At 45.9% G+C, this 16,213-nt stretch overlaps 1 protein-coding gene across 1 annotated transcript; it reads left to right on the forward strand.

The window, feature by feature from the left end:
- The first annotated feature begins 3,237 nt into the window (after nt 1-3,237).
- Nucleotides 3,238-15,686, forward strand: LOC124684943. The gene is made up of 24 exons (XM_047219200.1): nt 3,238-3,382; nt 4,085-4,194; nt 4,489-4,654; nt 4,753-4,853; nt 4,967-5,039; nt 5,120-5,261; nt 5,930-6,090; nt 7,542-7,666; nt 7,752-7,851; nt 8,067-8,163; nt 8,262-8,313; nt 8,700-8,801; nt 8,889-9,035; nt 9,119-9,290; nt 9,385-9,627; nt 9,762-9,916; nt 10,380-10,508; nt 10,636-10,753; nt 10,849-11,044; nt 11,566-11,677; nt 11,756-11,910; nt 13,188-14,562; nt 14,645-14,839; nt 14,927-15,686. The coding sequence occupies exons 1-24, from the start codon at nt 3,238-3,240 to the stop codon at nt 15,401-15,403; spliced, it is 4,848 nt and encodes a 1,615-aa protein (XP_047075156.1). The 3' UTR covers nt 15,404-15,686.
- Nucleotides 15,687-16,213: the final 527 nt, after the last annotated feature.

The following is a 16,213-nucleotide window of genomic DNA, read 5'->3' on the forward strand; positions in this document are numbered from 1 at the left end:
AAGTTCTGCATTGACATGATTGATAAAACAACTACACCAGAGCATTCCTTCATCAATAAGCAGAACATAGTCCACATAGATGAAAAGTGGTTTGACATGACCAAGAAAAGACGAACCTATTACCTCCTTCCAAAAGAACAAGATCATGTGCGCACAGTTCAAAACAAGTACAATATAGACAAGGTATTGTTCTTAACCGTGGTTGCCAAACCCATATATTTTTCGATAAAAGGAATATATTAATATCAAAAGATACCAATTACACCCAGTCTCTGCAACAACGCACCACCCTAATGGCACTACGGATGCACACAGCCAAAAAAAGGAAAAGAAAACTAAGAAACAAAAATCCCGCTACAGCATCTCGGGCCTAACAACAACAATACATCCACCGCCAAGACAACACCTGAAATACAGACTCTCCAAAAATGACGCCTCCAAGAAGGAAACATTGCTCTAACACCGTCGTCGCTCGATCAAAGATCTTAGGTTTTCACCCTGAAGATAGTCCCCGCTCTCAAAACAATGCCTCCAACAAGGTCATTGACAGACACAACCAGTTAAGGCCAGACCTTGGGTTTTCACCCTGAAAGGTAGGACTCTGAACTTCACCAGTGTTGTCGCCCCCACTTTCATACCGCTGCTGTGAAGCCCGGAACACCAAGCACGTCCCTCAACAGCGCGGAGACTTGAACCACCCTTAGCTAGTCCTCCCCTCCGGCCTTCATGAAATTCTCTTCTTCCGACTTTAATCATGGATCCATAGTCACTTGATGTCAACACGAAAAAGAGCTTCGCGCCGCTCCTCCGTAACCAATCGGTTGGAATAAAAGCATGGATGCGCACGACCGAATACCACCGATCCAGCAAACTCCAGGCAAAAGCACTGTTACATTCGCCGGCGGAGCCTTCCGGAACTCAACACTCAGACCAGATCACGAGTCCAGGCCTCCGGTAGGTCCTCCTCTTCATGCAAGAGAGGCCCTAGGATCGCCGCCTTTATTCAGGTCGGACCCCCTCATCGGCGACCACCCTGGGCTGGCCACTCCAACCCTCCACCGGCGACACCCTCGCCGGCTTCCAAGCTCCTCCATCTCTCCGCCGGAAGGCGGTGATAGATCAATAGATCCACCACCACCAACCGCAGGCCGATCCTCTTCGGCGAAGAAGAGGGTCACCTCCACCGTCGAACCCAAGGCTGCTGCCCCGGGCGTCCTCGTACCGCGGGAGAAGCCCAAGATCATCGCCCCTCACCGGTGAGAGGCGGAGGGAAAGGCGCAGACCGCCACCACCAACCACCACCGCCGGCATGCCGCCGATGGGAGGCGGGGAGGCCACAGCCCGCAGTTGTCGTCCCCGAGAGGGCCGCCGCCGCCCCTCCATCCTCGTCCGACCGCCGCCGCCCCGGGAGGCGAAAGGGCCGCCGCCGCGCGTAAGACTCCATGGCCGCCATTCCCGACACGTCACGAGGGAAGGCCCCCGCCGCCGCCACGCCCCGAGATCTTTGCCCCGACGGCGCTGCCGCCGGCGGCGGCGGGAGGATTGGGAGGCGGGGTGTGGCGGCTAGGGTTGGGGGTTGGGTGCAGGAGGGAGGAAAAAGATCTCGGTATCCGTCCGCCAAACCCATATATGGTGGTCAAGGAAATGTTACATTCGATAGGATGATTATCGTCTGGGCATTCGTCCAGAGACAAATTAGCAAAAAAACAACTCGAAGAATAGGCTGAAAGGAACTATTGAACTAAAGTTGCTCATTGTTACTAGCAATATCATGAGGGAATACCTTTGCGAAAAAAGGTCATTCCAGTTATCGAAGACCAGTGGCCGCCTGACGATGTTGGATCCATCTTCATCCAACAAGACAATGCTCGAGCACATGTCCATATGTCTTGTCTTCTTTCCTACAAGCCATGGCAAAATCGGGCCTTGATATCGAGTCGTTGCAGTAGACTCCAAATTCACTGGATGTTAGCATCCTTGATCTCTGCTTCTTCGTCTCGATTCAGTCAGTTACGCTTTGCTACGAACCTAAGGGCATCTCCAACCGGGCGACCCATCCCGCGCCCGCGCGTTCGGATGGGTCGATTCGGACAAAATCTCGGCCCAACGCGGGGACGCATCGCAAAAGCGGACGGCCGCGGCGTCCGGAACGACGCAAATCCGGCCCAAATCTGGGCTAGGTTTGCGTGGCCGCGGATGGCACGCGGCGTCCGCTCGCGTCCGGGCGTCCGTCGCCTCGTCTCCTTTGGGCCCACCTGGCGGTGACCCGGGAGGGTATTAAATGGGGACTGGAGGGGCGGCGCCGCGCCTGGCAGGAGAGGCAGCAGCGCCTCAGGGAGGAGGCGCTGCTCCGTGCGCCGCCGCAACCTCGGGTCGCTCCGGACCCCCACTCGGCCTGAGAGGAGGCCCTGTGGTCTCCGTGGCCGGAGTCCCCGGCGCGGTCGAGCCACAACAGTGCCTCGCCGTCCGGGGACGTCGTCGACGATGACGACGACGCTGACTTTGCCCACAGGGGCTAGGCGGCGCACCGGCGGCCACCGCGCCGCCGACCAAACCCTAGAGGGTTTTTAGTTTAAATTTAAAAGCCCATATAGGGGCTTCTTTTGTCAGTTATTTGCCCAAAATAGGGCTATGTACAGATTTTGCCCAAAATAGGGCATATGTTTATCAAATATCGTTTAAATTTGCCATTTTTCTTTTGTTTTCGTGTTTGTCCGATTATGCGGTGCGTTCGCGCGTTGGACGCAGCGCGTGACCCAAACGGACACGCGGACGCGGGCCGCTGTCCGCGCGTTCGCTTGGCCACGTAAACGGCCCAAAACGGATGCTCTGGGCCGTCCGTTTGGGTCGCCTGGCTGGAGATGCCCTAACACTCTCAAGCAACTGATATAGCCCGTCGAACATGCCTACGATGGGTATGGAGTGGGTGAGTTGGCGAGAGTGTTCATATAACTAGAGTCTTGCAATATTGAGGTCATGAATGTTGAAGGAGATTTCAGATAGTACGATATACCGCACATGGGCAAAAAATAGTTGGAAAACGAAAAAAGGTTCAGTTCTCTCTCCAATTTCTCTTGTCTACCTGTGGGGCCCACCAGTCATAGGGAGACCATCCTGTCTACTCGAGCCGCATCGTCTCCCCCGGCGCCAGCAGATCAAATCCCACCACCGCCACCGACCGCTGGACCGCGCCCGCGGCGAGATCTGAGCCGCCGTCCCAGCCAGATCCGCGCCGCCATGGAGTGGGCCACGGTGCAGCACCTGGATCTCCGCCACGCCGGCGGCCGCCGCGGCGCCTCCGCGCGCCCGCTGCAGCCGCACGCCGCCGCCTTCCGCGCCTCCCAGGCCATCGTCGCCGTCGCCATAGGCACCCACGTCGTCGGTACGCCCCTCCCCGCTCCACCTCCACCTCCTCCGCCGTCTGCCGCCGCTGCTGCTGATGATCTGCTGATCGGGTGGCGGAAATGGGGTCGGAGTTCGAATTGTAGGCCTCTTCGTCCGCCGTGTGTGTAATTGCGGTGGTCTGGGTAGTTTAGCCTAGCTTGCCGCCAAGTGAGCTTGAGCATGGTGAACTTAGTCCAGCTCTCGCCGGGAGCCCAAGCGTACAATGAGCCTGTAGTAACAGACTAGGCTGCTCGACTGTTCCAAGTGACGTTTCTCCGGTACCACGAGCACATCGTGTGGAACTGAGATGCGTGGAACACTGGGTATTTGAACTCAGTGGCGGTGCCATGTAACCACGATTCATGATTATGTGCTTAGTAAGAGCTGCCGCGTGTTTTCGGATGTTCTGAATGGTTACTGTCACTCCGACGCAGTTAGTTAATGCTGGTTTCAGACTGCCAGCTTGCATTTTTCCGGGTACATCGCCGTATGATTCATGTCACCTTGTGTACGCATCTTGTCGGGGACATCCTTGAGTCGCTACTTTGTTTGACAAATATGACTTCGTTACATACTATTAACTCAATGAACTCGCTGATCTTTATGTATGACCTTAAGAGAGTGGTCTGATTGTTACACGGCCTGTAGGTGATACGACGAGCTCTTACTATCTGTCTCGATTTTTCCGTTTTGTTTGCAGAATTTGATGCTTTGACGGGAAGCAAGATAGCGCTGGTTGACCTTGGAGCTCGTGTTGTTCGTATGGCATATAGCCCTACCGCTAGCCATGTTATCATTGCTATCCTCGAGGTTTGTTTTGATGCTCCAGTATTTCGCAGAAGTTGTTTCATCCACTTAGAACAGAGAATAATTTTGTACCGTCTAGACAGAAAGATTGGCTGTGTTTTCAATACCATGGGCAGAAAAGTTGCTGTTCTAATGTTCAATCTTATCACTTGACGTGTTTTATGCCTTTTTTATCTTTCATTATTCATCTTCCATCTATTATAATGATAAAAAATGTACTTTCTGGCAAGTTATGAACTCACATGGTATTGATATCTCATACAAAATCTGTCTGTGCATGTATCTTTTGTTCTGTAGGATGCTACAATCAGATCTTGCGATTTCGCCACAGAGCAGACGCTTGTTCTCCACTCACCTGAGAAAAAGTCAGATCATGTTTCAGTAGACACAGAAGTTCATCTTGCATTGACACCTCTCGAACCTATTGTCTTCTTTGGTTTTCACAAAAGAATGAGCGTGACAGGTTATTCTCTTCACTTAAAGCTAAAGGGCTCTCCATTCATTTTTTAAAAGTCCACCTATATGTGTTAACTAACTCTAGTGATTTTTGCTCTCGTGTAGTTGTTGGGACGGTTGAAGGTGGGAGGCCACCAACAAAAATAAAGACCGATCTTAAAAAACCTATTGTCAATCTGGCTTGCCATCCTCGCCTTCCTGTGTTCGTAAGCATAATCATCCTGTTACCTCTTCTCATTGGTGGTTGCACACATCAATGATACCTCTTGTTGTGCATTCTTTGAATTTTCTGTCTTGACGTACATACTTATAATTTCAGTATGTAGCTTATGCGGAAGGCTTGGTACGCGCCTACAACGTCCAGACATATGCTGTTCACTACACCTTACAGCGTAATATGGATTGCATTGTTTACATCTTTTTAGTAGCACTTAGTCACCAGTAGGCTTCTTAATATTTTCATTTTCTTCAGTTCCGGTTGACAGTACAATTAAGCTCATGGGAGCTGGTGCCTTTGGATTTCATCCGACCTTAGAGTGGGTATTTATCGGTGATAGAGGGGGCACTCTCCTAGCATGGGATGTATCAACCGAGAGGCCAAATATGATTGGGATGTAAGTATGTTCAGTTTTACCTTATATACTGTTGTAACTTGAGATTGGAGAATTTTAAAGATTCTTCTTTCCTCTCCAATATGCAGTTCTATTTTCATTTTCATTTTCATTTTCATTACATGGACACTGCTAGTTTTATGTTAATTGTGGGAAGCACTTTTGGGGATCAAACATTACAACAACATCAACATCAAAGCCTTTTTCCCAAGCAAGTTGAGGATCAAGCATTGAGTTGCACAAAACCCAGTGGAATCAGAGAAATTATACAGGGCTCCTCAGACATATTATTAGAGTGATGCTCTTCTTTCGAAACAACAGGGTTGCTTTTGATAATATGCTGCTAGCGTCTTTTGGCAGTAGTTTAATGGATCCTGTCACCCCACTGGAAAAATCTTATTTCACATGTAACTAGTGTATCTTTGCATGCAAGGTCAATTGAAAGCTCAAATTTTAGGCTTACACTTCGTTGACATAAATTTCTTGAGAAAAAGCATAATGACATGTCTGTAGCCCAGCCAACTCTCCCCGCGCACTTTTCTGTTATTTGTATTGCATGCTATTTTGTCTGGTGAAGATGCTTCCGGACTTGGTGTTTATTATCTGTTATATGCTTTTACATCTTCCTCTATCTACCATGTGATGATCTGATCGTTGCCTTTTTTAATCAGTACGCAGGCTGGTTCCCAGCCTATCGCATCTGTTTCCTGGCTTCCTACGCTACGGATGCTTGTTACAATTTCAAAGGATGGGGGTCTTCAAGTATGGAAGACACGAGTTATAATTAACACCAATAGACAACCTATGGAAACTAATTTCTTTGAGCGTGCAGGTTAATTTTTGTTATCCTTACTGTTTATATTTTGCCTCGAGATTTTTTTTATATTGTTTGTGCAGTTGGCGAATCAAGTGTTATGTTGCACGGTTAGTGGTGTATCTGCGTGACCATACAACTCTGTTTTAGCACTTAACCCATTTTATTGTTCTGCTCTCAGATACACCAACAACATCAAAGCCTTTTTTCCAAACAAGTTGGGTTAGGCTAGATATGAAACCCAGCGGAAATATAAGGAAACCAAAATAAGGAGAGAGTAAAAAACAAGTAAACTATGATTCCGGCACATGGATTGCTGATTTTCATGCAGTCCTATCAAGACCCAAATCTCCAGGGACATTCCAATCCCTCAAGTCTCTTTTTACCGCCTCCGCCCAGGTCAACTTTGGTCGTCCTCTACCTCTCATGGTATTTTTCATACTCTTTAGAATTTCACCATTAACGGGTGCTTCTGGAGGCTTCCGTTGGATCTGACCAAACCACCTTAGTCGGTGTTGGACTAACTTCTCGTCGATCGGTGCCACCCCTAGCCTAATCTGGTCCTTTCTTGTATGGCTACACATCCATTGAAGCATGCACATCTCCGCAACGCTCATTTGTTGGATGTGTTTTTATTGGGCCAACATTCTGCTCCATATAGCATCGCCGGTCTGAATGCCGTCCTATAGGACTTATCTTTTAGCTTTTGTGGGACCTTTTTGTCACATAGGATGCCAGATGCGTGTCACCACTTCATCCATCCTGCCTTGATCCCATGGTAAACATGCTCACAAATATCATCATTGCGTTGCAGCACCGCTCCCAAGTATTGGAAGGTGCCCCTTTTGGGCACTATTTGTCTTTCTAAATTGACCTCTCCGTCCTCGCACCCAACACCACTAAAGTTGCATCACATGTACTCGGTCTTGGTCCTACTAAGTCTAAACCCAAGTCTGCCTCCATAGCTCTAACCTCGTATTTACGCCAACCATGCTTTCATCCACTAGCACCACATCATCAGCAAAGAGCATACACGAAGGACTATCTCCTTGTATATCCTTAGTCACCTCATCCATCACTAAGGAAAACATGTATGGGCTCAAGGCTGACTCTTGATGTAGTCCTATTGAAGGTATCGGCCTCATTATAACTTTGAATATATCCTTTATTCTTGAAGATAGGTACTAATATGTTTTTCCTCCACTCTTCGGGCATCTTGTTTGAACAAAAATGTGGTTGAATAGCTTAGTTAGCCATACCATTACCATGTCCCCAAGGCTTCTACACACCTCTATTGGGACATCATCAGGGCCAAGGGCCTTTCCTCCTTTCCTCCTTTTCAGGGCCTCCTTAACCTCAAGCCCATATAGTATTTTTTTCATTAGCTGTGCTACTTGCTACTTGCTGATTGCTAGTCTTTTTCTACATCAGTCAATGCGCCATTTAACCATCTGACTTTAACTATGCAGCTATTGAAACAATGGATATCACAAAGATACTCACTCTTCAAGGTGGAGAAGCAGTGTACCCGTTGCCCCGGATAAAGAATTTGGCAGTGCATCCAAAGTTCAATTTAGCTGCAGTGATTTTTGCAGTTAGGCCACACCAACTCTGAACTCCATAAATTCAGTACTCGATGCCATGAGTGTCAGAAACATTTTTTTGTCCTTGATTCTCAGGATATGTCCGCGACAGAAGCTGCAAAGAACAAGGCTGCATACACAAGGGAAGGAAGGAGGCAGCTTTTTGCTGTACTTCAAGGGGCTAGGGGGTCAACTGGTAAGCATATTGATGTGTCTTTTCTCAATCATTTTTATGTACTTAGTTCTTATTCAAAATTCTGAGATCAGCCCATTGGTTGAAATTTCTGAAAGCTCTTTATTTTGGTTTACTTGGTTCCTACAGTTTAGAATACTGTACAAAATTAGGTTGTATATGCCATACTATTAGATTTTTGAAGACTTCATGCACTAAAATCTGTTCTGGTATTACAGCTTCTGTTTTAAAGGAGAAACTGTTAGCCCTAGGTTCGTCCGGAATTTTAGCAGAGCACCAACTCCAGGCACAGCTTCAGGAGCAGCACTTGAAGGGGTTGGATCTCGTATTTCCATTTTTTACTATGTCACCATGCTTTCTTGATTGCCCGCAGTATTTATTGATGGTTTGATTTCATTTTTTCTTGTTTTCAGCCAGAGCAAGCTAACTATTTCAGATGTTGCAAGGAAGGCGTTCCTTCACAGTGTACGTGCTCTTTTTTGTTAGCTTTCAAGTTTCAACATGTACTATGCCCTCACATTTGTCAAAGCTATATGGGTTGCATAGGACTTGAAAAAATGCACAGCTTTTCCACAATAAAAAACCATCAACATCCTTGAGAGTTTTGACCCCAAGAGTGTTGTTTTTAACCTCTGTCCGTACCGCTATGCTGCAACCTGCATTGAATGTGCTCCGAGCATTGAAATTTGCATGCTTGTATCAGCATAGCTTTACATTTAAGCCTTTCGTTACTATATTCTTTGTCTTATCAACTTTAGCGCTTATCGTTGGTGAGTTCTGCCAACTCAATCAATACTTGTGCTTGTATGTTGATACAAACTCATTAATTTTCTTGCAAACAATTTGTGCAGCATTTCATGGAGGGGCATGCTAAAAGTGGTCCAATCTCTCGTTTACCCCTTGTTACAATTTCAGATTCTAGCAATCTTTTGCGAGATGTTCCTGTTTGTCAGGTAACTGCTACAGCATTCAATATTTTTTGCTTATTACTTAGACTCCTTTTTTACTCTCTAACAAGTTCGATACTTTTGTAACTCCAGCCATTCCATCTGGAGTTGAACTTCTTCAACCAGGAGAACCGTGTGGTTCACTATCCAGTGAGAGCTTTCTACTTGGATGGATTTAACCTGATGGCCCATAACCTATCATCTGGATCCGATAATCTCTACAAGAAGCTTTACTCTACGGTATATATTACAGAATGGTGCAACTTTTTTCTTGATTGTTTGTTCATTTTCGGTTTTATAATTTGCATGCACCCCATTCCCAGATTCCCTCAAATATGGAATGCCACCCCAAGTACATTTTACACAGTCAAAAGCAGCATATGTTTCTAGTTGTGTTTGAATTAAGTGGTCCGAGTGGAGTGGCGCATGAAGTTGTTCTTTACTGGGAGCAGACTGATCTACAGGCAGTAAACAGCAAAGGAAGTTCAGTAAAAGGTCCCCTCTCTATGACATGTATCCTATTACATCTAATTGCCCGCTTAAGACATTCTACATGATTGGCTAACCCCTGTTATATTCTCTTTCCTAGGTCGTGATGCTACATTTTTGGGCCCGGATGATAATCAATATGCTATTCTAGAAGAAGACAGAACTAGCCTGAATCTTTATAATCTCAAGGCAGTAGCCACAAAGGAAGCTCTTGAAAATAATGCTGCTGTGCTGGAAGAAAACACATTTGCCGAGAATCCTACTGCTAATCCAACACAACAGCAAGGTCCCGTGCAGTTTACTTTTGAATCCGAGGTTGATCGCATATTTTCATCTCCACTAGGTATGTCTCTGGACTGTTGTCCTCTCATCTATTCTCTCCCCTTTTAGAATGCTAATACATAGTGACCTACTCTGAAATTTAAAGTTAGTGGAATTAGGGTGAGCTGTTGCTGACTGATGTGTTGCTCCTTGTAGAATCATCATTGTTGTATGTGATCTCGGGAAAGCATATTGGACTTGCGAAGCTCTTGAACGGTTACAGGCTATCTACAGATAATGGTCTATCCATTACCACAAAAACTGATGGGAAGAAGTTTATCAAGTTGAAGCCAAACGAGACTGTTCTTCAGGTGCTTTATCTGTACTGACTCACTCCTCAGGTTTCATCACCAATCTTCCAAACAATGTTAATGGCCATGTTTGATGACGTGGTTCGAAAGATTATGAATAGATCTGAATGTATCCTTTGCTGGGTTATGTTCCTCAGATTAATTTGGTGCAACTGATTTTTGTATGATGCATTCGTGCATATATAAAATGTTGTAGTTTAGCTGCACCTGCATTGGCATGCTGTTGATTGTTGCTTTGGCACCAATTACACAGCCGATTTATAAATACAAGTAAGGACGTACCATGTTCTTGTGTTTGCACATTGCTTTTCACAGGAGACACTACTAGCTAGCATTACTGCAGCAGATATGGTTCAGATACATGCATATAGCATATATTATGTAATGTTTTGGTTTATGATGGACCAGCATCATAGGCACGTGCAGTTAGGAAGTCTTAACCAATTTAATCTTCTATATGCAGGTCCACTGGCAAACAACTTTGAGAGGTCCTGTTGTCGGAATATTGACAAACCAGAGGGTACTAATCGCGTCTGCTGATCTTGATATACTGTCAAGCAGCTCAACGAAATTTGATCGTGGTCTCCCATCAATATCCTTTGATCATTCTACTTTTATGATACTCTTCCTTCCTATGTTGTTATCCAAATTTGGATAGCTTATTCGTTATCTGTTATGCACTGTTATCATATTTTGTTGAGCACTTAACTACTTCATACTATCGGTCAATGTTGTGGGTTGGACCAGCACTTATCTTCTCAAGTGCAACTGCCATAAGTATGCTTGGATGGGACAACAAAGTTCGATCAATCCTTTCCACTAGCTTTCCTCGTTCTGGTAACAGTTGCTCCCAAACATTTTTGGTTCTATTGTTTCTTGCCATTTTGATGAGTTTGTGCTGGAGTGAACCGTATGCAAGTTTATGCCTGCAGTGTTGCTTGGTGCGTTGAATGACCGTCTGCTACTTGTGAATCCAACCGATATAAATCCAAGACAGAAAAAGGGTGTGGAAATAAAGAGCTGCCTAGTTGGTCTTCTTGAACCTCTTCTTATTGGATTTGCTACCATGCAGCAACACTTTGCACAAAAAATTGATCTTTCAGAAGTGCTATACCAAATAACATCGAGGTATTGTTTTGCTTGATTGATGTATTTGCTTTTCATTATGCAAGTGAGTTACTTCCGTTGTGGCATTTAGTCCTCATGCACTGATCTCATAGATCTCACCTAAAATTTGATTTCATACTAATCTACTCCCATTTACACAAAAGATGAAATTTTTGCCAAGATCCTTATCTGAGAAACATTTCTTCAAGGCGTTAGCTACACAAAAATTGTCACTTAAAATATATCGGATTCTGAGTTGAGTTTTCAAAGTTATGGTTACACTAATACACTCATTAGATATGGTGTCAAATATTTGTAGATCTCTCCGATTTCCAAATATAAATTCATAAGTTGATCTCATAGATCTCACCTAAAATTAGATTCCATACTAATCGACTCCCATGTACATGAAATATTAAGTTTTCGCATGTGCTATTTGGTTATGTTTCATTTTTGCCGTTTTGAGCTTCTGTCGGCGTAATTTTCTCGTAGTTTTATTTGGCTGTATGTCCTTTAACCATTCATGTTCTAATTCAATACAGGTTTGATAGTCTGCGTGTTACTCCAAAGTCCCTGGATATATTATCCAAAGGACCCCCTGTTTGTGGAGATCTTGCTGTGTCATTATCACAAGCAGGCCCCCAATTTACACAAGTGAGCTTACTCCCCGCCTTCTGTTGTATCCTTTTGTTCTCTTTCCTTGAGCTAACACTTCCTTGCAATTTATGTTAGGTCATGCGCTGCAATTATGCAATCAAAGCTCTTCGGTTCTCTGCTGCTTTATCGATTTTGAAAGATGAGTTCCTGCGTTCCAGGGATTATCCTCAGTGCCCTCCCACTTCTCATCTATTCCAACGTTTCCGAGAGTTGGGCTACGCATGCATTAAGTATGGTCAGCTATCATCGCTACTTGTTCTACCAAAAAGATATTCCTCTACTCTGTGGCTGAATTGCAAATACTGTTTCAAACTACGAAGCACCGATACGTCGAGACAGATACGGCGATACGGATACGGGGATACGGGATACGGCAATTTCTAGAAACAACAATACGGCGATACGGCGAATATACATATAAAATTAATGAAATGCTATGCAATGACTTGTCAAGTCAAAGAATAATTGAGGCGGCGGAGGAGAGAACGATTCCACGTTGCGGGGAGGCGATTCTAGACGGCACTGAGCGACTCCAGACGGCGACGGTGGCGGTATGCTCACTCCTGAGGCCTCAATCCAAACCACTTCCATGGTTAATCAAGCAAATAGATAGATAGGGCACTGGCTATTAGGGTCACTAGTGGGCTTTGATTGGGCTTCCCAACGTTCCTGTGTCTAGGCTCCTAGCCGTGTCTATGATCTCCCTGGCGGTGTATCGGCGATGTATCGGTGGTGTATCGGTATTTCTTTTTCTTTCTTTTTAAAATCGGAAAAGCCGATACTCCTGGGATACGTGTATCGCCCGTGTATCGGGGTATCGGAGTATCGGCGGAGTATTATACGCGAACATGGCAGATTTTGAAGTATCGGTGCTTCGGAGGTTTCAAATATTTCTTTCATTGAAGATTTTTTTTTTTTGCTTCACAAGATGTCAATACATTTACACCAACCAAATACCAACGTATTTTGAACTCCAGACATGCTCGAAAGAACCTTTGTTTAATCTATTATTTGTTGTTTTATTACCTAGAGTAACATTTTATCACAACCAAATACTTAAGCTTAGGGACATTGGTGAGTATCTTGAATCTGAAACTTCAAAGTGTTCCTTGAGTTGCTTTCTCATGTTCCATGTTGCTACTCTAGACAGAATCAGTATTAGTTAGTTTTTCTTTAAAAGTTTGGACTGATGGGCATGCTAGTCCAAATATCAATGGCGAAATCGGCAAGCCATTTATAACTTTTATACTCAAAGCACAGTGATCCGTGTTGTATGAATGATGTTTTACATAGCACAGTGATCCATCTGATCTGCTAGATAACATATTCATTCCTGTGCGTCACAACTAAGCGATTGCCTTCATGGGCCCTTACTTCGCCTGGGAAATTACTGTTTCTACAAATTGCTCTCCATGTTTTCCTTATTTCTGGTTTGTTGGGTGTGAAAATGTCTCTACTAGTCATGTAATGTAGATTCAGAGCATATGTTTGATACATTCTTTTTCAGGTATGCTCAGTTTGACAGTGCAAAAGAAACATTTGAGGTCATCTCTGATCACGAGAGCATGCTGGATCTGTTTATATGCCACCTGAACCCTAGTGCCCTGCGACGCCTTGCGCAGAAGTTGGAGGAATCTGGTACAGATCCTGAGCTGAGACGTTATCTTGAGAGAATACTACGGGTTCGTTCAACTGGATGGACACAAGGTGTCTTTGCCAATTTTGCTGCTGAAAGTATGGTGCCCAAAGGCCAGGAATGGGCAGGAGGGAACTGGGAGATCAAAACACCTACCAGCATGAAGAGTATACCTCAGTGGGAGCTTGCAGGAGAGGTCATGCCCTACATGAGAACTACTGATGCTGCTATTCCATCCGTTATTGCAGATCATATTGGTGTATACTTGGGGGTGATGAAGGGCCGGGGTAATGTAGTGGAAGTAAGCGAGAAGAGCTTGGTTAAAGCTATGGCAGCTGCCAGTAGTGAGAATGCGCAACCGGCATCTTCTGTACTGGCAATAAAAAACAAAACAAATGCTGCTGGTGATTCAGTTGGTGATAGTTTGGCCAGGCAGCTAGGAGTTCAAATTGCTTCTGCAGATGAACAGGCAAAAGCAGCAGAGGAGTTTAAAAAGACTCTGTATGGTGCTGTTGATGGTGGAAGCAGTGATGATGATGAGTCAACGTCGAAGACTAAAAGGATTCAAATCAGGATACGTGATAAGCCGGCTGCACCTGCTGTTGATGTTAACAAACTGAAAGAAGCCACTAAACAGCTCGGTTTAATGGCTCCTCCAATCAGTAGGACAAGGTCATTGTCTGGACCACCACAAGAATTTAGTCAGCCAGCAGGACCACCACAACCTGCTGCTCCAACAATGCCAAGCGGCGCAGTTGATTTCTTTGGAACAAATTCTTTTGTGGCACCACCAGCACCGACTGGTGCCACGGGTCCTGTAATCGCAGGCATGGGAGTGACAGCTGGACCCATTGCCGAGGACTTCTTCCAGAACACCATTCCATCTCAACAACTTGCGGCTGCATTGCCTCCTCCCGGAATAATTCTGTCAAGAATGGCCCAACCTGGCCCTGGGATGAATGCAGGGAGGCCAGTACCTAATCAAAATATGATGGCCAATGTTGGTCTTCCAGACGGTGGGGTGCCGCCACAGGCACCGCAACAACCAGGCATTCCTATGAACCCAGTTAGCCTACCGGATGGTGGTGTACCCCCACAGAGCCAGCCTCTGCCTCTACAGCAACAGGGTTTTCAACCTGCTGTTGCTACCATGTCGCAACCTATTGATCTCAGCACCCTCGAGGGTCCAGGAGCGGTAAAGCAAGCGGCTCAGCCCCCAGCGCCTACTGCTGTGCGTCCTGGCCAGGTTCTCGACCCTACCTTTTGTTAGAGAAACAATGTGGTGGATGTGAATAGCTCCCGTTGATGTCCTTTTATCCATATTGCAGGTACCTCGTGGTGCTCCTGCTGCAGAATGCTACAGGATGGGTCTTGCTCATCTTGAGCAGAATCAGCTCACGGATGCATTAAATTGTTTGGATGAAGCATTCCTGGCCCTTGCAAAGGACCAATCACGTGAAGCCGACATTAAAGCACAGGCCACCATTTGTGCGCAGTACAAGATTGCGGTTGCATTGCTACAGGTAACGATCATAATTCAATCTTCGTTCAGATTGCATTGAACAGGTGCAGGCTGCTGTTGCTTAGGTTTTGGCATGAATTTGCCGCAGGAAATTGCTCGTCTTCAAAGAGTCCAGGGAGCCGGTACCCTGAGCGCGAAGGAGGAGATGGGCAGGCTATCTCGGCACCTCGCCTCCTTGCCCATCCAGGCAAAGCACCGGATCAACTGTATCAGGACCGCCATCAAGCGGAACATGGAGGTCCAGAACTTTGCTTATGCGAAGCAGATGCTGGACCTGCTCTACTCCAAGGCGCCGCCGACGAAGCAGGACGAGCTGAGGAGCCTGATCGACATGTGCATCCAGAGGGGGCTGTCCAACAAGTCTATCGACCCCTTGGAGGACCCTTCGCAGTTCTGCGCCGTCACCCTGAGCCGCCTCTCCACCATCGGTCATGACGTGTGCGACCTCTGCGGTGCCAAGTTCTCCGCCCTCTCCGCCCCGGGCTGCGTCGTCTGTGGCATGGGCAGCATCAAGAGGTCTGATGCCCTGGCAGGTGCCGGGCCAGTGGCCTCACCGTTTGGCTGAACCTGCTGTGATCCAGCCTCTGTTTTGTGTATGTATGTATTAGTGTGCAGTTAACATTCATTGTATGTAGCCTTGGCCTTTGGGTATGTACCATGATTTTGTTCGGATTAATTTTTTCCATGTGATTTTCACACGATCTGTCCTAGGTAGCAGAGATGTTCCGAGATAGATGCTGATGTACTTTTTTTACAGACTCTGGGAGTTGAAAAGAAATCATGTTAAAGGGGACGCTATGCATAATATTTGCCTGAAATACAACATTGACGTGTCTATTTTCCAGCCACACGTGAATGAAATAGCTTTCGTGCACTGTCAACTAGTTTTGGCTGCTACAAATGTTTCTTGGTGAGGTGAAACTTAGAACGATTAATTCAACTTTATATACGGCAGCATGACTGATACATATATCTTTGCTACTACTACTCTATGTATTATGATTTAATGTAGTGAATTCAAACATGTTCTGACCAAATACAAATAAATTTGCCAAATCGGACGGCTAATCTAGTCGACTGGGACTTGCCAAATCGGACGGCTAATCATACCTGTTGATTCGATTTTAGCAGGACATTAGTAGCCCGAGAAAGTGAGACTTGAACTCCTCCAAGTCTGCCTGTTGGAGCAGCGACACGGACACCTGCACGCCGTCCCTTCCACCGATAAGCGTCACCTGACCTCATGGTTCATCCAAACAGGCTCCGTGCTGCAGTACCAGGAAGGCCACCCAGACTGCCGCGTTGACATATCTCCTTACTGCGATCAGATTTCCAAATTGGTCCACAGCCCTCATTTACTCACAGATGGCTCATC

The sequence above is a fragment of the Lolium rigidum genome, chromosome 1 (genome assembly GCF_022539505.1).
Source record: "Lolium rigidum isolate FL_2022 chromosome 1, APGP_CSIRO_Lrig_0.1, whole genome shotgun sequence".
Lineage (NCBI taxonomy): Eukaryota > Viridiplantae > Streptophyta > Magnoliopsida > Poales > Poaceae > Lolium > Lolium rigidum.